General features: G+C 39.4%; 1 protein-coding gene across 1 annotated transcript in view; it reads right to left on the reverse strand.

Annotated features, from left to right (window-relative positions):
• Positions 1-24,896, reverse strand: part of ANO4 (anoctamin 4) — a 166,188-nt gene that overhangs the window by 7,711 nt on the left and 133,581 nt on the right. The window contains exons 17-24 of the mRNA XM_045553135.1: positions 19,517-19,553; positions 17,196-17,307; positions 16,132-16,189; positions 15,897-15,994; positions 14,059-14,201; positions 9,312-9,464; positions 8,158-8,305; positions 3,396-3,515 (exon numbers count right to left, since the gene is read on the reverse strand). Of these exons, the coding sequence (XP_045409091.1) occupies positions 3,396-3,515; positions 8,158-8,305; positions 9,312-9,464; positions 14,059-14,201; positions 15,897-15,994; positions 16,132-16,189; positions 17,196-17,307; positions 19,517-19,553 (869 nt within the window). The remainder of the gene's footprint in view (positions 1-3,395; positions 3,516-8,157; positions 8,306-9,311; positions 9,465-14,058; positions 14,202-15,896; positions 15,995-16,131; positions 16,190-17,195; positions 17,308-19,516; positions 19,554-24,896) is intronic.

Genomic DNA, 24,896 nt, shown 5'->3' on the forward strand with positions numbered 1-24,896 from the left:
TTAATTTCTTGGCTTCAATTTTACATGTGGGAGGGCAGAGTGTTTCCCTTTTGGCTTAAGTTAGTGCATCCCCTAAAGCAGCTTCTATTTCTCAAGGAATGGAGAAATGGATGACTGGCCTACAAGGATTATGTTCCTAGCACCAGGTGTAGTACAACATATAATTTATTCTGATTTTTAAACTGTGAAAATAAAAGCATATGGACATTTGAAAGAATGATAGGTGAACCTCACATATCCCCGCCTTCAAGATAAGACAGAACATAATCAATGGTTTAGAAAGTAATGCCTTGGTTTATTCCCAGCCATCCCAAGAGATAATCCCTATTCTAATTTCTGTGACAACCACCCTCTTGCTTTTCTCTATAGTATTACCACCTAAGCAGGTTTTCCTAAATAAAATAGCATTAAGTTTTTCTGCTTTGATCTCTGTGTAAATGGAATCATATTGTATGTGTTTTTCTGTGACTACATCTTTAATTATTATCCGATATATTTTTGGGTTCTCAATTCTATTGCATTTTCTGTTTATCCATTCCTGTGACACTACCACACTGATTAATTACTATAATTTTATACTATGTCTTCAAATAAGGTAAATCTCTGACATCTATTGCATTCCCTATCCTGAATTTCGTTTTTGTCATTAACATACATGTATATGTGTATATACATTTGTGTGAATATTATACCAGCTTTATTTGTTTTTGAATTTTATAGAAAGGATATTTTACTGTATGTATTTTTCTAGGAACTGGTTTTATTCACTATCATGTTACTCAGATTCATTCATACTGTTGGATGTAGCTCAATTATTTTCATTGCTGCATAATAGACTGTAGTGTGACTATTTTAGAGTTGTTTTATGTAGCATATATTTAGATTTACTCACGGGCTGGTCATTTCTGTATTTTTTTTGACCCTCCCTAACCATAGAAGGCCCTGAAAAACAAAGCTCCAACCCACTTAGTTCAGCAAATTGCCTTTGGGTAAAGTTGGTTGCAAGGCTCTGTGTACCACTCTAAGTTCTGCCTTCATTTAGTTTTGGCTTTAGAATATCAAATTTTTTTCCCAGATCATTGATGCATTTGAGGTGTTCTTAAAATTTTCTCTACATGTTTAGATATTTTAAGCCTGAGAGCTGATCTTGGTGCCTCACCTGCTATATGAGTAAAAATAAAAGTCCCATGTTTCTATTTTTCATGATGGTGTGTGTGTGTGTACCACAATTTAAAAGCTTTGAATAAGCCCGAAAATGTTATTTTATCTTATTTTTAATTGAAATTTTAAAAATATTTTCTTTAGGGAAGTTTTAATAAAAAGGCTACACAAAATCATCATCATTCAAATTAATCATGACAGTATCAACAATTGCATTCATATTCATAATCTATGGAATGTACTTTTATGCCACTATGTGAAAACAGGCAGGAAGAATTATGAGTCAGGAAGGAAAAGAGGAGAAAAGCTCTGTATTTTATCTTATTTTCTAATGATTACAAGGTTTTTACTTTTAAATAATAACTGGGATTTTATTTTGAATCATTTTGTACTTGGAATCTGATATGCCTCTAACAATGTTTGCTAAATAATTTCATGTGTGAAATGGTCTGGACAAGCAAGTGGAAAATCTCCTGAAGAAAGCATCCATTGTCGTTGTTTGATTGCTTACTCTTCCAACAGGGAGCAGTACTGGGTTATAGTCCAGCCACTCTTTCTCCTCATTTTACTTGTTCTTCTATAGGCCATCTGATGAGATCTGACAGTCAGTGGCACACTGGGAACTTGGTATGAGTGTTTCAAGGGGGTGGAGAGTGTGCTGTCCCTGCATAGAAACAGGGACCACCTGGCTTCTCACATCTCTCTTGTCCTCTTGGAACTGCCCATGCCCAGGGTCAGTGGGGTCTATGCCTCTCTTCCCCACACAGTGAGCACACAGAGTCACTTGTTCTAGCAGGCAGGCCAAGCCAGTTTCTGCTCTCTAGGATGTGGTTTCTCACACTGGGACTAAGTGGGTAAATATGGGCTACTATTGGTCCAAACAGCTAGTTTCTGTGCCTGTGCCCATTTCTTTGAAAAAACATTTACAGGCAAAGGAAAGAAAATGGCCAAAGAAAATAGATTATTTTCCAGTAAGTAGTTAGGAGGTTAATTTACAAATGAATGATCATCTGATTTTCCTTCATGGAAAGCTAAAAATCACTATCCATAGGCATTATTTATCAATGTCAGAAAGAACTATGTTGGAGCCTCACTATTATGACTCTGTCCAGAGTCCCTTCCAGGCCAGTGTGGCATGTGGGGAGTTTATACCTATGTTCTTGTGTCACCTGTACTAATGAAGCTACTTGGAAGAACACAGCGATGAAAGGTGGGAGCCTTGAATTCTACCACTAGCCTTGCTGTTTCTCTTCAGACAAATCAATTGCCATCTCTGGTCCTCAGCTTTCCCTTCTGTAAAATGAGGGGTTGAAGTGGATGGTTACAAAGCTCCCTATGTCAAAGGGTCTAGGACTCCATGGCTGTCCTTTGTCATGCTTTTATTACAGGGAGAGCATAAAATGTCCTCCTGGGAAATCTACAAAATTATTATAACATCAGAGTATTAAGATAAAAGGTATTAATACCATTTGAACTTGAATTCAACAGCTGTAACAAGTAATCTCATCGAGATTGGTGAATGGTTATATCATCTGTCAGATGGGATAATACTGCCTACCTTAGAACGTGGATGTGACTATTAAATGAAGTAACAGTTCTTGGCACATAGTAGGTGCTCAATAAATTCCCCTTCATGTGTTATTGTGTGGATACACATCAAGAGGCACAGTTTAATTAGTTTCCTCTTTTAGAGAGAGAAAAAGAGAGAGAGAGAGGGAGAGAGAGAACAGAATGTGTGGCAGAGGCAACTATGGTGGAACCTTAATAGGTTGGGTCTCTTTGCACATATACCTGAGTTGTTCAGCCTTTGAACTGTGATGCTATACAACACGGGCAAGAGAGAGAAGCAGAACAAAAACAAGTGCCCTCAACAGCTGCAGCTCAAACTACCTAGAGATTGTTTGTCCCTGAGTCCCTGGACCAGGTGTATATCCCTTGGCTACTATAATTTTAGTTTTTCCTTTTAAACCAGCAGTTCTCAACTTTGACTGCACCTGAGGTTCTTGAACCATACTGATATCTGAGTTCCACTCCCCCAGATTCTGTTTTAATTGGTTTGGGTCTCGGCCTGAGCCAGAGAAGCTTTTCAAATTCCCCAGGTACTTTAATGCATTGTTAAGGTTGACAAGCACCGCTTTAAACTCACTCAGCCAGCAGGGGCCATTGGAGCAAGGCCCCCCCACCATGGAGCCAGCCCAGCGCAGGCAGAGCCAGGCCAAGAGTGCCACGCTCACCTGCAGTACTTGAGAGGAGTGCCCGAGAACTCACTGCCATCAGACTCGGGCTCAGATCGGTTCTCAAAGTCAGAAATCCGAAACACGGACAAGCTGGCATTCACATAGCCAACCATGCATCTACACGAGAAAACAAATTCTATAGTTAGAATACTGATCACCTTCTCTGCAGCCAGTCCACTAAAGGCTCTGTTTCCTAGAAGTCCCTGCGGTCCTCAATGCCTTTAGCTGGCCCTGCTTTGTCACAGGCAGCCCTGGGCATGTTCAATCAGGAACAAGTTATTTCTTTTGTTCCAGTCCTTTTTGAGCAGAATTGTCATACTGAATGTCTCTACCCCAATTACTGCTTCAGTGAAATAGCTTAAAGACAGCATTGCGTGATGAGCATGAATTGCATGTAAGTCACAGCTTCTTTCATTGATGACACACACATAGTGGTATTTTATATATATTTTTTCTCAAAATGCCCCAAATATGACTGGTGTAAACACGATCCCCTCCCTAACTCATATGCCACACTGCGGTCATGCTCGACTATATTCCCTGAGTGCACCATATGCTTTCATGCCTCTGCTCCAGTTGTCTTTTCCGTTGGAATTCTCTACCTCTTCTCTTACGAGTGGAAATAGTACTTATCCTTCAGTGGCCAACTGAAATGCCACCCCTTCTGGGAAGACATTCTAATCCCCCAGTCAGCATGACTCCCTCCTTTCCTTCTCTCTGTAGTGCCACTACTTAGTTCACAGTTACCATAGAGCTTGTACTAGTGTTGGCAGCACACATGTATGTCTTCTCCTTTGGGCTGAAGTTTTTGGAGAGCAAAGCAGGTGTCTTAGGTATTTTTGTAGCCTAGGACCTAGGAGATTGAATTCAATTGATTTGATTGGAGGGAAACTAAAGTACCAGGAATTCTATCGATCATCCTAGATTGAATGGGTAGATAAAATCAATGACTCTATCAATCATTCTATTAACAATTCCATTCAAGAAATAGTAGTTTTCATAAGTATGATAAAAAGTATCACTCTCAGAAACATCTTTTATACATTGTCTTTAAACAGTTTTACATGCTGAACACTGTGGTAAACATGCACATTTACTGAAATAGCAATGTAAATTTTGCATGAAATTATCACTCTTAGATACATCTTTTATAAATTTTTCTTTAAATAGTGTTTTACATGCAGAACATTATCTTGAGAATGAACCAGGAATAAAACTATCGCGTGGACTTCCCAGGGATAATAAGCTTCTTAAGCACATGTCCTGCATTCTGTACTGGGAGGAAGAGCAGTTCTAAAAGCTTAGGCTTTGGGGGTAAAACCTTAGCTTTGCTGCTTTCTAGCCACACAATCTTGGTAACTTATATAACTTTTTAAAGTGACAAAAGTGCCCACCTCAGAGGGTGATTGTGGGGATTACATGAAATGATGCATGCACAGCATGTGGTACAGTGCCTAGTCTATAGTAGGATAAATGTGAGTAGCAATTATTCATTCTATTTATTTCTTGCATCTAGCAGGATGTCAATACATAACTATTGATTGAATGAATAAATCATGATCTTCACATTCTCTTCATTAACATGTCTGGAGTGATTATCCCAACCTGTTATTAATAGACGCTAACCCAAAAGGATGACACGTAGTTCTGAGAGCACGTGGGTTCTGTGTGTTGTCTCACTCAAGAAAAACCACTGGCTTTATCACGGCATTAAAGAAAAATGAATCAAGCTGAAGAACCCATTTGTCAGTCACTCATGGGTGAAACAAATGGTCCGTGGGTGTGTAACACGCCTTAATCTCCTGGCAGCAGGCTCCCCTGCCACTCCCTGATGGGGTAATTCGGAGTCATGTCTCCCTCATCTGTGAAATGTCTAGAGCTTGACATGAAAACAGACGAGAGCCTTGATGACTATTAGCTGTCACAAAGAGGGGGCAAGTTTTAGCACTTTTTCAGGAGCTGAGCCAAGGGAAAGGCCTTCTAGAAACTGGTGAAGAACAGGCCCAGCATTGAAATGCAATATCTGCAATGGCTCCTGCACTCTTATCTCACAAAGCAGCCCTGAGGCTTTGAGATTACAGCTGCTGCCCTTTGGTTGCTCTGTTCAAAAACTCTATTGAGAAAATCTAAATTCAAATAAAACACCTGTCTCATGGACAACACCTTCTACCCAAAAGCAAAGAGGGTGAAACCTATTTGAACCTATTATTAAGCATATTCACGTAATGGCAGTCATAAATCCAAGTTCCAATGTGTCTTTCATGGGTGGTTACTCCTTCCCTGTGCAAAGCATTAAATGTAGACCTAGTATGTAAATACGTAGTTACCAGCTGTGGAAGTGTTCTTTCCATATCATTTCCATAACCAGGAAGAAGAGGGACTGCTAATTCCAAACTGTCTAGGCATTTTACTAGTTCTTTTCACCGTGATAGAATCTAAGCTATTGCCAACATCAAATAGCTGGGGCTGTCATCAATTTGGGGAAGTGAGATTTCCCACACTCTGCTGTATAAAGTTCAGCCAGTGGCTTCCACATGTTAACTCACTGACCTACTGTTAGAGCAGGAAGGTCACAGACAGAGGCAGATCCATGTCTATCACTCAGCTGACTGGCAGGAGCTCTACCTACCCTCACCGTGACCTACCCCCACAGAACAGTGAGACAGAGGGAAGATGAGGCTACACTGATGATTGGGGAGAAGTGAGAGGGACCAAGAGAAAAAAGCACTAGAAAAAAGAAGGATTTCTGTGAATACTAAGCTATAAAGTCCATTTTCTTAAAGGGCTGGTGGATGGCCTCTGAAGGCATTTCCAAGAAAACAAATTCAGAAAATGTCTTTTGTAAGGTAGTGTTTGGATTAGGATGCCTATCTCTTTCAAGTAACTTCTGAGAAGACCACATTCATTTAAATGTGAGAATTGACACATTGTTTATTGTTTTCCATCCTTTAATACATGAGAAAAGGATGAACCAACAATCACTGTACTACCCCAAAGCCTAGAACTTTCTAAAATTTGACAATATGCTGCTACTCTATGAGTGAAATCATTTCTATATTATTTCTAAATTGGAAAAAGAAAAAAAAAATCTGAAAAGTAATAGAGTGGCCAGTGGGGCAGAAAATAAAATTCATGAAGAAACATACGCAAATGTAACTATTTGAAGATGTGAAAAAAGACCAGTGGATTAGAAGACAAAGGCAGTTATATAAACTGAAAGTGGCAGAAGGTTCTTAATTCAAAGGGAAAGGTTAAAAAAAAAAAAAAACAGGAAAGGAAAATCCCTGGAGAGCTTAATAAAACTGATTCAAGGAAGCTGTAAGACATATTTTAATCACCATGAACATTGTCTTAAATCTAATAGGTTGTTAAAATTCTAAAGCTTTGATTTGCCATCAACTGTGCATAAATGTTCCCATTTTAGTTTTTGGTTCACCCAAAAAATAAGACAGGTTTCATCATGTTTGAAGTTAGGAAGGAATTAAAATGACCATTGGGACTTAAACCCCCGGGGATTACTGTTAGAGGGGCTGGGCCCCGGCGGGACAGGACTCAGTGTACCTGTGAGTCTAGGCTCTATCCTTGTCTGGGCTCCCCCCGTTCTCTGCCTTGTGACTGGGCACCGACCCTCTCTTAATCCTTTCCTGCTCCTCAAAGTAAGGATAATAATGTATGTCCCACTCCCAGGGTTGTTTTGAGAACCAAATGCAAAATACATGTGAAAGTGGTTTGAGTGAAGGTAAGTTGTTTTTAGGCTAAACTGAGCACAGTCGCAATTAGAAAGAAATGCCTGGGTAGTATAACATCAGTCTTTGAATCTCTTTTAAAATGGGATGATATGGTCACTTAACGTTGCTAAATAATTACTGTGTCATGGCCACATGGTTACTGTAGTGAAGAACTTTATAGAAGCCTTTTGGATAGCTGGATTGTAAATCTTTATCACATTCCTCAATCATCCAGGCCTTAGCCCATTTATGAAGGATTAATAACGAAATTGGACCCAGTCCAGGTTTGCATGAATTCAGTTGATTTGTTCTGGCAGCACCTTACTCCTTGGAATTGATCAAATTATTATACAATAGCTGTAGGGGACCAATTAATTTGGCCCAGGCCAGTGACCCAGGAGGCAGCAGCCCAAGTAGGATGATTTCTGGGACATTAAGAAGATGCTATGATCCCAAAACACACCCTACTCTGACCTACAGACCTCTAAATGCCACAATTAGAATTTGATTTTGGCTTTAGCCAAACAGGGATTTTTAAAATATGTTAAGACTTCTTGCCTTTTTCCCAAGGTACAGAAATGAAAGCTAGGGGACATGTTATAATTTTGAGGAGGCTTTATCTGACCAGATATATAGTGCCCTGGCCTCAGGAACCACTGAGGCAGTGCCATAGAACTGAGCCCTCCAGAGGGTTGACTCTACCCAATTTGCCTGGGCTAATATAGACACTGGTCAGGTCAATGGCCAGGAAAAAAATCATTCACTTACTTATTCCACTGCTGCTCTCACACTGGACTCCATCTAAAACCCGTCTGACTTGCACAAGCCCTGCCTCCAAGCCTTCAGTAGATTAGGATGTGTTTTCTTTGGTGGGTAATGTTATTGTGTCATAATTCCATCTTCCCTACCATGGGCCCCTCATCTTGGGCTTGTGTTCCATATTCCCCAGTGCAAAGGATTCTGTCTGAGTGTTCAATACCACACGATGGCTAGGAAATAGAGATTTCATAATGGCTTTGCAGCACACTTACTTTTGCCCAGCTTCTCCTTGGCCTGCACAAGGTCCATACTTGTATGCATACACCAAGCGAGGGATAAAGTCAGATGTTATCGCGATGACAAATGCATTTGTAATAACAGAGAGAATTCCAATGCCTTCAAGAATTCCATACCAAATTCCTATTCAAATAGAAGTATTTTATTAGTTCCACACACAACAGCAGAGGTAATAAGTATGAACACAATGGAGGTAACTCATTTTCAACAGTCCTTTCGGTGGGTTTTTTCCTTCCTCTTTCCATATACTGACACTTGCAACCAGGAGTGAGAATTTGTGCTTGCAAACACCTTGGCATTGAAGGCGTTTCTGTGGAAGTGCCAATGTGCTCATGACTTAATAGTCAGGATCAGACATAAGGCAGAAAATTCTGGTCAATGATAAGGCACCAAAGCGCCATCTAAGATCAGCACACACAATGTCAAGCCACCACCAGACTGGGAGATCCTCAAAGGTATGAACAGGGTCCCTCCTGTTCATCTTTGTGGGCCCAGCCCCTGACACACTGACCCTGGGTAGGTGCTCGCTGAATGTGTGTCTGTTTCATATGGAGGTTAAAAGACCACAGTAAGCAAGAACACCCACATTCAATTGTCTTCCACACACATTGGCCGAGTGCCTGCCTGCTCTGCTCTAAGCACTGGATACAGAAATGAATAAAAGTCTCTGATCTCAGCTGCCTCCCAAGAAGGCTGCATTTGACTCAATGCAGCATCTCTAGACAAAGAACAAGCTCATCTCTGCCGTTAGAAAAACTAGATAATGCTTCATGTAAATCAGGCAAACATTTAGGAAAGAGCAAAACAAAGTTGAGCGAGTGGAAGATCTATTTTAAAAAGGAAGTGATAATAAATCAAAATTTTAGATTCCAAAGTCTTAAGATAGAAATAACCAAATTGAGAATCTATTTAAGCACAAATTCTCTAGCACTGGAAATTATAAACTTCCAAACAGGCAACTTTGCTTCTTGTCTAATATTATTTAAAACTAATATAATTATTTTTTACAAAAATCAGGTGAATCATTTTACATGGAAACTATAAGTAAAAATCTAAAGTTGGCGGCTTTTCTTGTTTTATCCATCAGATGTTTAATATCTTTTGAAAAACATACCCCAATGCAACTTACCAATGTCTTTAGCCCTTGAAGCTAAAGGTCTCCTCCACTGTGTGACAAATTTGTAAGCATCAAGTCGAATTTCGATTATGTTGTTCAGTAAGGCCAGAAGTGGTGCTAAGGGAAAAGCTGCCACAAAGATAGTTGTGAATCCAAACTGAAGAACTAGAGAAGAAAAAAAGAAAAAAGAACAGAGAGTATTGGTTTTCTACTACTATTCTCAAAGGGATCAAGATCTGAATATGTCATTGTCTTAAGCTCTATTTTTTCCAATACAGAAGCACAGGGGACGTCTCTTCCAGAAAGATGGCCAGGAGACTGGAAGGCAAATGCTAAATATGTATTAATCACTGTTTGGTTGCTGTTACTTTCTAATAAGGTGTAAAAAGTATGCAGTCATATATTGAGCCAATCTTTGTAAGGATTCTTAAATCTTATCAGGGAATTTCCAGTGGTCTGTTGGTATGCTACAGAACAGCACTCTCCAAACTAATCTCTCAATCTTATCCTTAAACCTCTTCCTCCTTTCTCGTTCTTGCTTCCTTTAGAGTCATCCTGTGTAAAAACCAGGTCTCAGCTAGCTCAGCCTTCAGAACCATTAGCCACCAACTCCTGACAACTACCCTCCACAAATGTTTCTGCTTTCTCCCTCCTGTCCACTGTCTCTGCTCGAGTTCAGACTCTGTCTAACTGGCTTCTCTGCCTCCCAACTTTTACCTCCCTCCCCCATCACACGGCTGTCAGTTTGCCTAAAATGTTGGTTCAAGCCCATCACTCGTTATTTCCCTACACAAAACATTTCAGTAGGTTCTCACTGGCTACAGAATAAATCCCAAACTTTTCACCATGCCGTTTAAGGGTCTCAATGATTTCACTCCAAGCAAACTTCCAAGCCTCATGTCCAACTAGACCCCACACTCCTGCAGGGTTTCCCAAACAAAACTCTAGTCTGGTCACGTTTGACTTCTGGTTTTATGGGAACACATCGTATGAGTACTTGTGGTTTCCATTAGTCCTCTGATGAAATTTTATTCTTCCTTCAAGGGTAAGCTCAAATGTACCTGACTGTGGAACTTTCTGTAATTGCAATGAACTATTGCCTCCTCTTGTAGCTCCTATAACTCTGCTCACCACCATACAATTTACTTTGTCTTGATTTTGTGGTTCTTTGCCCATCTTTTCCCCCTCTTGCACTGGGCTTCATGAAGGTAGGAATGGCAACTTCTTTATGTTTCTATTTCTGATATACCCACTACAGGGGTTTTGTGTATGGACAGGACTTATTAGTCCTGTCAGTCACCTACAGATAAATGCTGGTGACTGACATAATTACAATGAATAAAGGCCAGGAAAGTAAAGAAAACCCATCAGGTAGAAATGAAACTGTGAGAGATGACTCTTACAATCACTAAGAGTACTGGACGGTATACACAGAAAGATGTAAGACACACTAAAGAATAGTTCTTTAAGGTTGTGCTTATAATGAAAATAACACAAGTTTAAAAGGAAAATATGTTTAGTTCATTCATAGTTTTCGTTTATCTGACACAAAACAAACTTAATTATCTAGTTAAATATTAATTTAACTACATTCCAACCAAACCATTGCTTTCACGTAGCAGAGATGTGACCTGCATGTAAAGTGATTCACTGTGTTGTCCATTAGCTGCTGCTTTCTCGGTGGGCTCCAGTGGGGGAAGAGACTTATTGTAGGACAGAGGTAGATAAATTTTAAAAAATCATTTGAAAAAACTTTTAAACATTGAAAGGCACAGAGAATTATGTAACAATCTTCCATATACCCATGAAAGAGTTAGTATTAACTCTTGGTAACATGCCTGCTTCAAATCTTTTCAGAAATAAAATAAATAAAATGCTATGTAGAAAAAGCTAAAGTCCCTTTTATTTCTGCTTTCGAGTAATCTCCTCTTCCTTCACAGAGGGAACAGCTGACATGACTTTTGCACGCACCCTTGCAGTGTATTTATTTATATTTTTATATGCATATACATAAATATTCCAACCAATATGTCAGTAAGATGTTTATAGAAATTAGAAATCTGATTCTAAAACTCACATGGGACCAATGTTGAAGAAGAACAAAGGTAAAACTTCTGTTCATTTAAAGATACCATTAAGAGCTTGAGAATCATGTCACTGACTGGGAAAGAATATTTTATTTGCAACATATCTATCTGACAAAAGACTCATATCCAGAATATATAAATGAGAAACAAACCACTAAGAAAAAAGACAAATAGCCCAATAAAACATGGACTTGAATATAAATTCACAAAAGAGGATATTCAAATGACTCTAAGCACATGAAAGGTGCTTAGTTAGCATCATTAATTATCATAAAATTTCAAATTAAAATCATGATAAGATACTGCTACATATCAACCACAATCCTAAAATTTAAAAAGACTGATACAAGTTTTAGTAAGTATATAAAATAACTGGAGCTCTTATATTGCTAGTCAGAGTGTAAATTGACACAATCCTGCTTTGAAGACTGTTTTCAAATATCTGCTGAATATCAACAAATGCTTATCTTATGGCCCAGTAAGTCCACCCCTATGTAAATTCCCAACAGAAATATGTACCTATGTTAATCAAAACACAGGCACAAAAATGTGCGTAGCAGTATTATTTGTAAGATCCTAAACCTGAAAACAACCTGTGTCTACTACCAGTAGAAAGGATAGATAAATAGTGGTACAGTCCTATTTTCAGGAGCCTAGCAGATCTGTAAACTCACAAAATAGTCCTTCTATTGGCACACTGATGCCTATACTTCCACAAATAAATTTGCCTTTTTTGATTCAAACTTGACAAAGGCTTTGACTTTTAATAAAATGCATTTATTGAGCACATTAATACCTAGAGTGCTCAGGAATACATTTCATGACATGGCAGAGGGTTGAGGGATTGGTAGTGATGGGGTCTATGATGGGGGTAGGGGAGAAAGTTGGGGCATATCTGGCAGTGAAAATGCAAAAAAACCCCACATGACTAAAAGGAAAGATGGAGGTGAGTGTCAAAAACAAACTCTGCCAGTGTCATAATTTTGCTTCAGGTTTACATCCTAGGAATACTATACAGCAATGAAAATAAAGTTCTACTATCTATAGCAACATGGAAGAATGTTGTAAACCCAACATTGAATGAAAGAAGCCAGTTACAAAATAGTATGTACTCTATAATTTCATTTACATGGAGATGAAAAAAAAAGTAAAATTAATATAGGGTATTAGAAATCAGGAAAATGGTTAGGGAGTGTGTTACAAATGGGAGAGAGGCCAAAGGAGTTTGATACTGATAATATTGTATTTCTTGATCTAGCTCGCAGGATGGTAAATATTTCAGGCTTTGTAGGCCATCAGTCTGTCACAACTACTCAGCTCTACTGTTACAATGTAAAAGCAGCTATAGATAATATGTATATAAATGGGCATTGCTGTGTTCCAATAAAACTTTATTTACAAAAACAGGCAGTGGAATGGATTTGACCTGTGGGCAGTAGTTTGCCAAACCCTCATTTACATAGATTTGGTTATATTTGTGTGTAAATTTATGAAAATTCATCGATCAGTACACTTATGATTTATACTCTTTTCTCACTATATATTATACTTCAGTGAATATATTTTAAAAAATATAACAAAGAAGGGAAATCATTAAGAAAGTAACAAAAACAACAAGAACAGATGTGAGCAGTTAGGATTCACTAGTCTGCCTGTGATGTTTCTGAGATTTGTTTCATGCTGCAGAGATACTTTAGTATTTGGGGCACTACCAATTGTATCCATGTAAAAGGTTTTTGTCAAGTACTCAATATACATACCATTATTGTTCACTTCCTTCTTTACAGCAGAAGAGTCCTTTAAGGGACCTCAAAGTGGTTAGTTTTCCTAATGAATTATCTTTAGTAAGTTTATTTTTAATGCCCAAATTGATTTCTTCTCCAAGTTATATCATTCTGCCGTTCTATAATTGAAACTCTAAAGATATCAGTAGATACTTAGAACACAAGCAATCTAAGAAACAATAAGCATCAATTCTACTACTCCTTTAATTTTCAGATTTGCCCCAAAAGAACTGCTTCCTTCAGAAGTTATGTATCTTGCTCATCCCACCCCCACTTCTACCTCTGTGTTATAGAACTTAAACATAAATTTAAAAAATATATACACACACACACACATACAAACTCTCAATATTTCTGCTAAGGGATTTTATTAGCTCCCTCCCCAGGAGATAAGCAGAATAAGAGAATAATAATAATAGTGACATAGCTAACATGTACCAAGTACACACTGTGTGCTGTGTATTGTTCCAAGCCCATCTCATGCATTAATCATTTAATCCACACAAAGACTCTATGATGTGGTTACTCTTACTATTATTTCCACTTTAAAGATGAGAAAACTGAGATGAAAAAAGATTAAATAATTGCCCAAGGTTTTGCAGTTAACAAATGATAGGTTTGGGATTTGAACCCAGGTAATCTGTTTCCAAAGCCCATGGTCTTAGAAACATGCTAAGAGAAATAGCTTTGGTTTGATGCTAGAGACATCTGATTCCTTAAATGACAGTGTAGCATAGCTTAAGCAGGATGCTGCTTCCCCTGTGTTTAGCTCAGAAATCCCTACACACTGATGGCCTTGGTGCTAATGAGTGTATGCTTAGCTGAATGTAGCCAGAGACCTAAAATTTACATTTATAATTAATAGGATAAAGTAGAATATTTCCATACTCATTTCTAAGTATTCATCGAAGAGTCCGTAGGCATTCATCGGCTGGAGGTTATAGTCCTTTTCCCATTGTGGGAACCTTATTTTCCTTTCAGGCCCGTGTTCCTGTCGTACTTTCCTTCTAGTCCACCAATTCTGAATTAACCTGTGCAACAAGATCGATTTCTTACAAATAATGAAACTGTTCATGAGACTTACATAATAAGAGGGAGTTAGAATATAGAACCATAGCTTAGAAAAATTCAGGACAGGCTATCAAGAAAATAAAGCCTTGGGTTAGGAAGAAAATAACAATGGAGTCTATACTTCAAGCAGTTCTACTTGCAAGTAAACAGAATGATCGATTAATTTATTTGAATGATTCATGAAACTGTCTCATGTTTGGCGTTGCCTTTGAGGGTTAAATAGAGGACTGAGAATATCTATAAACTGAGCCCCCAGTACAAAGGCAACACCCAGACATCCGAGGAGAGGAAGATTTGGCTTAAGTGGCTTAATTTAAGACCCTTGAGCAATCTTACTGGATGGGTGCTGTCCTGCATAGATCTGACTTCAGGGGCTTAGAAGAACCCACAAAATGCTTCCTGTCTTGGCACATGGATGTCACAGTTCCACAACTGCACTTCTCTGCTTTAGGCTTGAGCTCAACAGGGGCTCTGATTCCCAGTAAAATGCACCTCACATTGGTGAGGTTAGCACATTAATCTTAGCAGTGTCCAGGTCTGCAGTTTATAATGTGGGAAAGCGTGAGGAAATGGGGGAGAGGGAGGTCTGTGTTCTGTAGGGGGCAAGGAAAAAGCTGAGGGTATTCAGGAATAGAAATGCCAAAACAAAAACATGTGACATAAAGGAAATAAAGGAATGAGAATCAAAGACAAACCCTGGCTACTTCACAGTTTTGCTCTATGTCCATAGCTCCCTTGATGTCTATGTCATTTTGATTATGGTTTATATTTTAAAGCTGAGAGGTTTTTTGTGTATGTTATGCTTTATTTAAAAAAAAAGATTTATAGGGGACATTAAATACCTGGAATAAGATTTCTAAAAATAAATCTAAGAATAGAAACTTACTGGCATGGTTTCTGACAGGGAGCTAAGAAAAGACTTTCTGAAGTGAACCACGTTTCAGCTAATTATTCTGGCTGAGTGGTCCTCCCTGAAACTTGGGGTTCTCTATGTCCCTACAGAGACACCGCGCTGACATGGAAACCGACAGGTGGAACTATAGCAGAAATAGAAGTGTTGATGATTTACATCCCCCTTAAAACTTAACTGACTGGAACTGAGCAAACACAGCAGAATTCAAGGTTATCCTCACAAAAGCGATGAGAGATTTTGTCCATTGTTGTCAACTTGTTAAGATACGCTGACTTAGAAATACTCCTGCTCTTTTTTTGAAACCCTGGACTTTTCTCCTTTCCATAATTTCTTTTTCCGTATAGTCTGAATTTAAGGTAGTTTTTAAAACATTACCATCCCTGATTTATCACAGGGATGGTGGAGTAGAGGTATAATTAATGTGTCATACACAGCTAGGGACTTGAATGCTGGAGCCCAGAGGGTCACAGGCATCATTTAAAGCAGGTTGTAAGCAAGTATCCTATATTTAGAGGCCTAAAGAGACTTCTTAAAGAATTCTTCACTTTTGTTCACGTGCATTGTACTAAATCTTCCAAAAGAGCCAATGGTTATTATTTTCATGGCTGCCTTTGAATGTCTAAATGTGAGCACTTAGTTCCAAGTACATATATATGTCTGCATTGCTTATCTTACTTGCCACACCTAGAAAAGCCAATAATGAGCAATGCTGCTTCTCCATTACTGATACCAGGGTACTTACGGGTAGCCAAGTTCCATGAAATTATTCCAGGTCTGCTTTAGCACCATTATAATACCCATTTGCATACAGAGATCAATAAGGCATCCACTAGGGTGGCACTGCAAGGTAAGCAAACACAGAAATTCCAGAATCAATGGAGAGGAAGAAAGGGTGTCTGGTTTCTAATCTACACAAAGTTGCCGAAGGCTGTTTAATGCAAATCCACAGGAAACAAGGAATGAGGGAGAATACAGACCTCTTCTAGTCTCCACCTGTTTATCAGCCTCAAGTAGGCACCTGGGTGTCCTGTAAATCTTCAACACACAGAGAAAAACAAGCCATCAGCATTCTGTAGGTCTGAGCTTTCACTGAGTATTATGTTCAGTTTAGCACATCCTCCAATGTGAGTTCCTGGTGCCCTAAGCATCAGGTCTAAGGGAATTAGAAAAGCCTCTAGAGCTGTCAGGATGACAGCTTCTGGAATTCTCCAGAGGACATTTCTCTTCTAGCCTTTCTGTCCAGCTGCTGACCGCAGAGGCCAGTGCTTGCTGCTTGCTGTGACTTTGAACATTTCCTGCTGAATATCAAGTGCTCTGGCCTGTGTAGGCAGCAGTTTTACTCCTGACTTTAAATGCATTGGATCTTTTTTGAATAATAGTAATGCTGTTTTTTAAAAAAAATTATTGAACTATTTGACTAGAGTTTTGTGCTACTGGAATAGATTGGAACTGAGGAGTGGCTGCTGCATCCATCTCAGCACAACCCTATACCCAGCCCTTCCCTGTTCCCCAGCTCCTCAGAAACACTTCCATATGCGATGGAATTCATGCAACATTACCGATAAACATGGAAGCTTTCCCACATCCTCATAACTGCTGGATTTAAGAGTTACGTGGCATCATCTGGAACCCTGTTTCTGCCCCCTTTCCTGTTGGGATGTCCTTCCCTCTTCTGTGAAGTCAGGGATCCAGGACATGCTGCAGGCCACCTCCCCCTTATGCCACCTGCTCTCAGGTATGAGATCCAGGGGCCCGATTCAGGTGCAGACAGAGGCCGGAGTTTTCAAGGCGTCACTCACCTGTGCTATTTTCCTCCGCTTACCTTAGTAATAAAAGCGGCACAGGCACTCTTGAGCGAAGACTATTTCCCTGGGACATGAGGTGGTTTGGAGGTTTGGGAAGAAAAGGGAGGAAGATGCTCTGCTCTTTTTACACTTTGTATAAATCACCCTAAAGTGGGGGCTTCTCTATCACCCCTGGTCAGTGACCTCTAAGTGTCCTGTCCTTGGCTTGGGGAGGTGCGAAGGGGTCAGGTTCTTACCTTCCGAGGAAGAACGCGATGTAAAATGTGGAGCTGTTCAGATTGACAAACTGAAAAAGAAACATTTTCAAGGTGAAGCTGTTCTCCCACTCGGACTCTGTGCGAGGCTGTTCTGTGGACAAAAGGGGAGCAGAGTTTGAGAGGCTGAATCTGACCCCCTCTCAACTCCCTCTGTCCCTCTCCCCACACGCAGGGCAGGACAGAGGCTGCTGCAGGAGACTCTGGTTTGGCATGTGATGGCGTGTGGTGGAACGGACCTTCCGTAGGATCCTCAAGCTCACAGATCAGCCCCAACAAGGATCTGATGAGAAGTGGCTACGGAGCTATCCCAGGGGACTGAACATCCAGAATGACGCCCAGAGATCCCGGAGCAGAGACAGCCAGGCTGAAGGGGCCTCCTTCCCAGCCCTGGTTCTCCTTTCCTTTTCCTCTTGGTTTCTGCCCCTGGGGTGGGGCCTGTGTGGAGTCAGATCCCCTCCCGGCTCCTAAGAATTCCTTGGTCTCGACTCCCTGTTCCAGTGCTAATGCCAGCCTGCTGTAAGAGGGAGTCAGGTCCCTCTCTCGGATGCTGACGGTATCTGATCCTGCGCCTTTATCCTTACCCACCATTTTCCATCCTCACTCACAAATTCCAAAGACACGAGCCATGTTCAGGGCTTTTACTGCACATCGCCATCTGTGTCTTACAATTTCCTGACCTCAGTCAGAGGCCAATTCTTGTCTCCTTATATTTTGACTTCCATAAAGCATTTGGACATTGTGATGTAAACCAAAACATGGATCTATTTGCCCTCAAGCTCAACCTTCCAACTGGAAATCTCATGCCAAATGCACTTATCCTTCCCTGGGAGCTGTACGGTCACCTCAAACAATGTCTGAGAAAATGTATTTAATGCAACAGCATTTTCTCTGTTTCTACGTTCCCCGAGCTTCTAATTGCTCAATTAACACTTCACCCCACTAATTCCTTTTCCATGAATTATAACTCAACGTGCTTTCTGGGAACATATCTGAGAAGGGAAGGGAGAGAATCTGATTTAGAATGATTTAAATGTCAGTTTCAGGACAAGGTGGTCCTGCTGTTGGGGGCAGAAAAGACAAAGGATTCTTAAAGGGTTTTATCCTCATTTCACTTCTGCTATCGACCCCGTGGTTACATGAAATGGCCTCCTGGGTTGCTGGCCAGCTGGGTTCCCAGGTGTCCCAAGCATGGATGGGCCAGGGCTGAATCTCTACTGGCATCTTTGCCAGTCTGCACCAAGATGCCCCTGAACCCAGTCTATCAACGGGCACTTACTTCATCCATGGACATAAACTTCTTTCTATCTTTTTGGGCCAGAAGTGGTGGCAATGGAAGATTTCAATGACATTAAAAGAGATAATGTAAAATGCCCAGCTCTGTATCTGGGACATAGAAATGTTCAATGAATATTATCTTTAATTATAGTGATTATTATAAATAAAAGCACTTTTGTGATATTTTTCCCCCCTCTGGACAAGCTATACATGGAATGCATTAAAGCAATTTATATGTAGGAACAAGTAATTTTCTCAAACTGCATAGAGCACAATGACTAATACCTTGTTAATAAAATTGGGACAAAATCTTTATCTTGAAAAATGTGGTAAATGTGTAACTTATTGCTGGCTACTGGATTATTCTGGTGCTTTATGGGGTCAGAGAAATATTCTTAGGGTGACTTGTCCAGATGAATGTTATTTCTACAAATATCAGTGATGGTTTGCCTGCCTATATTCCTGGTAAAAGGCTCCTAGTCTTCAAAGCAAAATTTGCTGTGATTTTTTTATACCATCAAAAACTTAATACTTTTATTTTTTTTGAGATATGATCTCAGTAAATCACCCGGGCTAATCTTGAACTCCTGGTCTCAAATGATCCTGCCTCAGTTTCCCAAGTAGCTGCAACTACAGGCATGAGCCACGATTCCTGGCTGAAAATTATACACATTTTAAATTTTATTGTATTAAAATTGTAGGCAATAGCAAATGAACAGTTATCTAAATGATACTGGACACTTGATACTTAGGTACTTATTTGATGTTATTTTTTTGTGCATGAAGAGAAAACTTAATCATACTAGCTCATGACAGATACTGTTTGTGACAGGTTTTAAAGTTTTAGATAGAAAAGATCCTCCAATTACTAGACATATTTAAAATGTTCTGTTGAGGGCAAAGAAAAAATTGTTGTACACAGTTTAAGTGAATATTTCTTTTCAGCAGTGTTTGAGAAAGAAAGCTTTGAAACATACTTTCCAGACCACAGTACTATATTGTGAAATAAAAAGGGTTCCACTTACCTAAATTTGTCAGAAGCAGGGCAACTTTTTCATAGAGCTGTAAAATAAATTTTATATATTTAACAAATGAACTATAGATGTTCTAAAATCTATGATTATAAAGGAAACAGGTAATCAAATCATGAGTGAAAATAATTTCATTAATCATTCATTGCTCAAACAATGAAAACATTGTGAACAATTGCACCCTTTCAAGACTAGAAAGAAATGTACAATGTCCCATTTAATTATTTTTTAAATCTCCCTTCTTATTTTTAGGTGAACAATTCTGTGCCAACAAGGCTAGCTGCCACTAATTACCAGCTTTCTAAATAACACCGGGCAAGTCACAATATTCCTGTGCCTTGGCATCCTGAATGTAAAATCTCTAAGACCACTTCCAACAATAAGATTCTGCAATCCTATTGTTTATGGATTGCTGTAAATTCTAGATTACAGCATTCATAAACACTGGGGTGATTAAATATTATTGGAACCCCCAGAGCTTATACTACTCTGGTTTTCCATTAGTGCACTTGACGCATCTTTAACTCACACATCCTTAACTCAGCCAGCCATCTGGTAAATGGATGGTCTTGAGGGAATTGTGTGTGTGTGTATACATGTGTGCACATGTGTACGTGCCAAGGTGCAGACGGTATAGTTAGAGCAAACCCAGCTCTAGGAGAGTCCCTAGAGAGGGCATAAACTGAGAGAAAGAGCAAGTGCTCTTTCTAAAATGAAGGATGATAAATGAAAAGGAAAAGGAAAACTAGTTTAATAGAGTTGAACAATATGAAAATTATAAAGTAGTGAAAACAGGCCAGACATGGTGGCTGACGCCTGTGATCCCAGCACTCTAGGAGGCTGAAGTGGGAGGATCGCTTGAGCTTGGGAGTTTGAGACCAGCCTGAGCAAGAGTGAGACCTCTTCCAAAAATAGAAAAAATTAGCTGGATGGGGTGGCACATGCCTGTAGTCCCAGCTACTTGGAGGCTGAGACAGGAGAATTGCTTAAGCCCAGGAGTTTGAGGTTGCAGTGAGCTATGATGATGCTACTGTGCTCTAGCTAGGGCTGCAGAACAAGCTCTCCCTCATGAAAAACAAACAAACAAACAAACAAACAAACAAAAAAGTAGCGAAAACACGCTGGTTAAATTCCCCAGGCTGGAATTATAGCTTTACCATCTAGGACTTGGGCAAGTTACCTCACCTCTTCCTCAGACCACTTCTTTTCCTATATGTAGGTGGGATGGGTATTGAATTCACTGACTTTAAGGTCCTAAATTTTTTATTCTCTTATCTGAGAATTCTCTTAGTTGAGATTTCTGCTAGCCACAGAAACAGGCAAAATACTCAGATTGTATGACTCCAAACTTTCAGCAATGACTGTGGTTTGCTACATTAAAATACAATTAATATGGTCATAGGATCAAATCTTGTACATAGAAACCTCAGACTCTTGGAGTCCAGAGTTAAAGGAATCTGGTGTAATTTTCAGTAAGAAACCCTGTGGTACAGATGAGTCATACCCGTTTGATCATAAAAACAAAATCCTGGTAAACAACAGATTAGAACAGATGTTCTAATCAAACATTTTAATACTCCAAATGCACTGTAACATTAAAATTATTCAATAGTGTAATTATCAATGAAAATTAGATTTGACTCATGAGACACTCTTTCTCAAACATACAATTCTTGATTAACTAGTTTATCTTTCATATCTTACACATTGACATATGTTTGTCAAAGTGCCTCACTTTGCACACTTGTCTAAAAGGTCCTGGGATCTGATGATGCACCATTGTGAATTGGGTATGAACACTGGAAAAATTGAAATTTTAAAAAGGAAAAACAGGCCGGCGCGGTGGCTCACGCTTGTAACCCTAGCACTCTGGGAGGCCGAGGCGGGTGGATCGCTCGAGGTCAGGAGTTCAAGACCAGCCTGAGCAAGAGCGAGACCCTGTCTCTACTAAAAATAGAAAGAAATGATTTGGACAGCTAAAAATCTGTATAGAAAAAGTTAGCCGGGCATGGTGGTGCATGCCTGTAGTCCCAGCTACTCGGGAGGCTGAGGCAGTAGGATCGCTTAAGCCCAGGAGTTTGAGGTTGCTGTGAGCTAGGCTGACGCCACGGCACTCACTCTAGCCCAGGCAACAAAGCGAGACTCTGTCTCAAAAAAAAAAAAAAAAAAAGGAAAAACATAAGAGTTAACATATGATTAATATTAACTTTTTGAAAAATAAGATGAAGTATATGGGGATGCAGTGGGATCCGTGGCATCTGCGAACACCTGGTAGACAAGTTGAAGACACGAGGGTGCTGACAGTGAGACTTTGGACAGGACGCAGCAAGGAAGGGCAGATACTCAGAGGGGCTCACGGCAGCAAAGGGATCAGGATGAGTGGTTTTTGGAGAAAGTCTTCTATCTCATTAGGCAGTTGAGATAGAAACCATGGATGGTTTGTTCTGATAAGAGCAGCTGAACCTCAAAGTTTCTAAACTGGATGACACAAATTCTGATTGTTAACATCTGTGGCTGACAGAAAGCTTTCTGATCTTATGGATACATACACAAAAAAGCTATGTGTACTTCTAATTTTATCTACTTCTAATTTTATCTTGTCAGCCTGATCGACGTTATGTGACCTCGTTCTGATATAAGTCATATTTTCTGGCTTACTTCTTTTTGGAAGAAGAGATTGTGGTTTTCACTGTTTACAATATAATTAAATATCTGATTCATATTGCTATGGCTGGATAAAAAGGACAGTCATAACTTTTTTATCTCCTTCTGGGATATGTCCTTTGCTGGCCTATTTAGCTTGCAACCACCATGCTGAGATGCTCTTTGATCACTAGTGAAGCAGAACAGAATTGAAACAGTATTATTAGTAGCAAGAAAATCCATCCTATTTACTCCCATTCACTCTATTTTTGATATATTTACTTTTCAAGACAGGAAATAAAATGTAAATTACTAAGTATCCCTTAACTAGTCACTAAGAGGCATGATATTTTGTTAGCATCTAAAGAAGTTTTGTAAAATAATATGAATGCTCTTTTTAAAGTACATGCTACATAAAAGTAAATATACATCATCAAATCTAGAAAGTACGAATCCCTTATAGATTTGCTTCCTCAGTTATTACTGGACAAATCTAGCAAAAAGTCAGAAACAGAATATGTGACTTATGATCATTATACTATTTAAAAATTAGTCTTTAACGAATGTAAATTAAAAACTAATCTAGCTCTCAAGGTTTTTATATTGGATTAATAAAAAAGTATTAATAATTAATGTCTATATGGTGATTTTATCTTGTAAGATCGGTATTATCAAAATTTTAAGTAGTTGAAAACAATTTAGATGGCTGTAAAAAAGTCTGTATTATTGGGTCATGAAAATATCTTAGGAAATTTCAGAAGCTAAAAGAGTTTAGTTCTGAACTGGTCAAGGCTATATTGTAGTCATTAGTCTGTCATTATTATGCTGATATTTTCTTTCTAAGGATGTAAACTCTGATGAAAAACTCTTTCAAACTATATTACACACTTGGGCGCTCTCATAACGGAAGCTACAAAGCTTCAGGGCATATGACAGGCGTGTAAATGTGTGTGCTGGGATGAGATGTCATCAGAGACTGCTGAAGAGTGTGAGGCAAGTGGCCCCTGAACAAAAGGGTCCTGGCTGACGCTGCTTTTTGAGTTCTTATGATGCTTTTTCTTTTTTTCCTTTCTCCTTGCTGTGGCTTGCCATTTCCTGTTCTCATCAGTATACTTGCCTCAGCAACCTTATGTTATTTTAGTTCGATGTTGGCTGGGAAATCAGAGCACCAAAGGTGTTCACATTGTATCTAAAATAAATGACAATGAACCATGAAGGCATTCCTAAGAATAATACTTGCTAGCTTCAGTGTGTGCCCTCTACATCATCCATGCTGGCCACTCTGAAATACTTTGTGAGATAAAAACGTGCAAAAACGTCTTGTTGCCTGGCTCCCAGCACATAGCACGTGCTTTGTAATGTAAGCAGAAAATGTATGGGCAAGTGTATATTTATAGATCCACTTCATGTACACAGACATTTACTTCTTAAGAAGATGTATAAATTAAACTACAATAAGACATTGAAGGAAAGAGATGATAAAAGTACAGTCAGTATTAACTCATTGCATCCTACCCGGATGCAGAAACTTCCACCTCTGGCTGTTTGGTTAATTTCACCGTGGATCACTCTCCAACACAGTGTGTGTTCCACAGTCAACACTGAGACTAACTGAGTCCTAGTGGGGGGAAGTGGGGGGACATCCAGGGCAGGGCAAACACCTATTTTCACTCTCCACTTGCCAAGCAGTCGCACCATCATCACATCAAAATGATCAGCAACTGGTCTTTTTTCTTTTTTATAACTCCTGGATTTTGAAACATTCCCCCCTAGAACAATAAAGAAGTTCCTGTGTATTTTGATAGTACTACTAATAAATTACCTGTATTTCATTAGCTCAGTAATTGCTAATTCACCTGGGAATCATAGATAAAGTTCTTTATTATTGGGTAGGTTGAATTGTCTTAGGAATCACTCAGAGTTTATTGTGTATGGAAGTCAGGATTGTTTAAAGAACTAACATGCCAATCTAAATAGATAAAAGGGTACTGGTAATAGTATTAAATTTCTTGGCTTTTAGAAAGCCTTTTTCTAATGATGTGAGCATCTCAGCACTATGGCTCAGATTTCAGGTGCAGTATAAATAAGGATGAGGGGAACTATAATTAATTGAATGTCTACTCCTTGCCTTACACTATGTTGGCACTCCACATACATTATCTGGTTTATTCCCTACTACCAACCCAAGTCAGTATTTTTATATATAGGTTGACCCCAAAGTCTAACCAGGTCGGCTACTACCCTTTGTTCTACAAACAATAACAACAATTTACTGAGTATCTTTTATGTGTCAGGCCCTGTTCCAGGTACTAGGGAATAATAACACTGAAAAACAAAAACAAAACAGAGAAAAAGTCCTGCCCTTATGGGCCTACATTCCAATGGTGATGATAGATATAAACAAAATAAATAAGTAAAATATATAGCATATTAGATGGTGGTAAATGCTATAGAGGAAAATAAAGCAGGCCAGGAGATAGGAAATTGACAGATGGCAGGAGTGGGTTGGAATTGTAAATAGAGGGACCAGGGAGCATTTCTTAGAGAAGGGACATTTGAACAAGATCTGAAGGAGGTGAGGGAGTATGCTATGCAGACCCTGAGGGACCCTCTCGCTTCTGCATTGACCCTCCCATGGCAGCTGGGAGACCAGTTAGGAAGCTCCTGCAGTGATCCAGGTAAGAGGGAGGCTGGGGGCCTGGATCAGGGACCTGTGGCCTTAAGGACACTC

This window comes from Lemur catta, chromosome 6, assembly GCF_020740605.2.
Source record: "Lemur catta isolate mLemCat1 chromosome 6, mLemCat1.pri, whole genome shotgun sequence".
Classification (NCBI taxonomy): domain Eukaryota; kingdom Metazoa; phylum Chordata; class Mammalia; order Primates; family Lemuridae; genus Lemur; species Lemur catta.